The sequence below is a fragment of the Vigna unguiculata genome, chromosome 11 (assembly GCF_037176805.1).
Source record: "Vigna unguiculata cultivar grain cowpea cultivar isolate G323 ecotype 2 chromosome 11, ASM3717680v1, whole genome shotgun sequence".
In the NCBI taxonomy this organism is placed as follows: domain Eukaryota; kingdom Viridiplantae; phylum Streptophyta; class Magnoliopsida; order Fabales; family Fabaceae; genus Vigna; species Vigna unguiculata.
The window spans coordinates 18364917-18368225 of NC_140802.1; the positions used below are offsets into that span (position 1 = coordinate 18364917).

The following is a 3309-nucleotide window of genomic DNA, read 5'->3' on the forward strand; positions in this document are numbered from 1 at the left end:
ATTCTTTCTATTTGCTCACGTCCTATAGGGATGCCTTGGTTTTGCCGTATTTGTTTTTAATTATTTTTGCTCTATTATTATTTAAGAAAAAAAAAATAATAAGAAAAAGAAAAGGAAGGAAAAACAATGCAAAACGCTTAATTTATTAAACAAAATCATAAAGTTGTAAGTAAATTAACATGGAAAAGAGTCAATACAAATCCCACCCTCTAAAAAACTCATAAATCAAATGCAAAAGAAAGAAAATCTTAATTTCTAGCCCTAGATATCATGCTCTTCATCTCTTCTATTAATTTCTTGTGAGTGGTCCAAAAAGGTCTCAATCTTCTTCGGAGGATTAAAAATTGGCAGTGCAGACTCAGCTTCAGATAGTAATTGTGGAATGTCTTCGATGGCTCCATTGGCCAAGGCCGCCAATTGCGAAAAACTTTTCTTCCAATGTCTTATATTCCATTCCTACCCCAATGTGTAGTCATTCATTTCTTGATATCTTTTCTCGGATTCTGCTTGATGCTGATGTTCCTCATTCATCTTCATATCATAGGTCATCATTATCTCCTTCATCTGTTGCTCCATATTATTGATCTTAATCTGGGCCTCGTACAATCTTTTTAATGCTTCCTTCTTATCTCTCTTAACCTCTTCATACATTTGATTCCTGTAGTACTCAGATGAAGTTGTTGCATCTCTTTCTTGAGCCCTTAATGTTAATTCGACGTTGGCTGCAACAAGATCTTGTTTAACTCTGAAGCAATGATTCCTCTCTTCCCTCATTGTCCTAAATAGCTCTTGGTACATCCTTGTCCTTTCTTCATTATCACGCCTAAAGCCTACACACTCTTGTTGGAGCCTCTAGAGATCATTACTTAACTCGTCATTTTTCATCCTTACTACCTCTCTTTCTCCTTTCAGGATTGTCACTTCCTCAGATTCTGCTGGTTGTGGTTGTTCTGAAGGAGAGAAGTCTGACTTGAAGGGTAGCTTTATCACTTTAAATCTCTCCATAATCCATCGATTGTAAGACATCCTATCCTCAATTAGCCAAGACCTTGGATCTTCCTCCACACACATAACCTTATCCCAAGCACACTTAATTTGTCAAATTAAATAGGGGGAAACTCCCTCCTCACAATGAGTCCATATGGGCACCAAAACTCCTGGATTTTGAGCGCCCCGAATGGGATACCCATATTGTCGTTGAGCTAACACAGGATTATAATTTATGCAGCTCCTTGTGCCTATGAGAGGCACATTAGGAAAATTTCCACATGAAACGATACGTGATCTAGATTGCCAAGGAAGGCACCATCTGTTCTTTCCCCCATTCAAGCTTGCAAAAAACTGAGCCCAATCCTTTGCCCCTTTAATTTCTGGCTTGCTCAATAAAACTTCTTCAACTGGACCTTCAGCATTTGAAATACCTTTATTAATTCTTGAGATGAACCACACGTACAACACAGGTAAACAACATAACATCTTCTTCTTGAACTCATGGCAAAGGTTTAGACTTCCATACATATAAGCCAAAACTACATTAACTAGGCTTTCTGAATGATTTTTGTAAGCCACAAACACATTAATGGCGTTGTGGTCAACGATATTCTCCATGTTAGGGAAAAGCATGGCTCCGTAGAGTGTGAGAGCTAACACGTCCATGAATGTTTCTCCAAATCCTTCTTTAGCCAATTGCCGCAAACGCCACTCCAAATACCCTTAAGAGATGCCTTTCGAATTGCCCCTGGTAATCATTTTACCTTCTAGCTCAGTAGGATGCACCTTCAAGATCCCTGCTAACGTAACAGTTGAGATATGTTGGTATGAGTATCTATAGGGGACCTTGCCCTTCATTGACAAACCTAGGATATGCTCAAATTCTTCTATTGTGGGTACTAACTGAAAATGTTGGAAGGTGAAACATCTTAACGGTGGATCGTAGTATTGGTCCAAAGCTGTGAGTGCTACAACTTGAACTTCCACTTTCAGAAAACCTAATAAATTCCCATATTTCCTCTTGAAAGTATTCCATGATATGGTCTTCATTCTTCCAGCTAACTCTCTCAAATTACTCAAATTACCTTCTGCAACCTTCATGGATAACTTTTTCTTCAAAGAAACAAAATCTAATTGCCCCCAACTCCGGATTCCATGTTAATTTGCCTTTTTTTTTAAACTTAATCACAACTTTATAATTTCGGACCTAAAATTAAATAAACATGATGAGATGACATGGGAAAACATAAATATATGGATACAATAATATGTCATGCATTATTTTATTACTAAATCAAATATCAAAAGGAAAGAAAGAAAAAAACCAAAAAAATAAAATAAAAAAATAATGATAATAATAATAATAAATATAATGAAACGAGGAAAAAAAAACCTCCCTTTGTGCCTTATCCATTGGGTTTGGTGCCTAATGGATCTAAGGTAAAATACATGTGCTTACCAGGATGGTTTCCTAATACCTAAATATGAAGGTCACTAGAGCTATGACCCACTTTATGGCATTTCCCATGACAATTGGTACAACAAGAGGTGGGAGTACCAATGAAGCAAACAAACTCTAGCTGGGGTTCTCACAATGACCACTTGGGAAGTACATCCACTGTGACATTGCTACACAATCCCCTCTATTTCTAAAGTTACTTAGGCCCGGGTATAGGGCCCCACTCATGTCATGCACATAGTGTATGTGTGTGTGTGAAGGGACGATAATGCATACCCAAACCCCTTCTTGCAAACAAATAGAAAAAAAAAGACAAATATATATAATAAAGTCATCTATCCTAGGATTCAAAATTCAAGCATAAGAATAAAGCAATATGAACAATAAATAAATAAAATAAAATAAAAATCATCCAAAATTAACAAAAATATACATAATAATAATAAAAAAATAATGAGAAATAAAATAAAACAAAACAAATAAATATAAGACGAAAAAAAAGAATGAAAAAGAAAAGAGAAAAAAAAAATAAAAAAAAAAACTAAAAATTTGAAACAACCACATCAATTTATATATTTAATTAAATGACCTAACTCTCTAACTTCCCGAGTGGAGTCGCCATCTGTCACAACCGAAATCACGACGGGACGACGAATCAAAAAAATAAAATATGTAGAAACAGAGTTTTGGAGTCGCCACCATAGTTATTATAGGAAACTATGGAAAACCATAAATAGGAGCAAGGTCTACGAAAATAGAGATTGGGGGTAGGAGAGTTAATTACGTGTAGGGAAGGTGTTAGCACCCTACAACACCAATCCTAAGACGGTATCTTTAATTAAAATACAAATTGATGTGGT

At 35.8% G+C, this 3309-nt stretch overlaps 1 protein-coding gene across 1 annotated transcript; it reads right to left on the reverse strand.

Annotated features, from left to right (window-relative positions):
* Positions 1–1098: 1098 nt before the first annotated feature.
* On the reverse strand, positions 1099–2091 carry LOC146881600 (uncharacterized). Its single transcript, XM_085669255.1, has 2 exons — positions 1755–2091; positions 1099–1673 (listed from the first exon to the last, which is right to left on the reverse strand). The coding sequence occupies exons 1-2, from the start codon at positions 2089–2091 to the stop codon at positions 1099–1101; spliced, it is 912 nt and encodes a 303-aa protein (XP_085525381.1).
* Positions 2092–3309: the final 1218 nt, after the last annotated feature.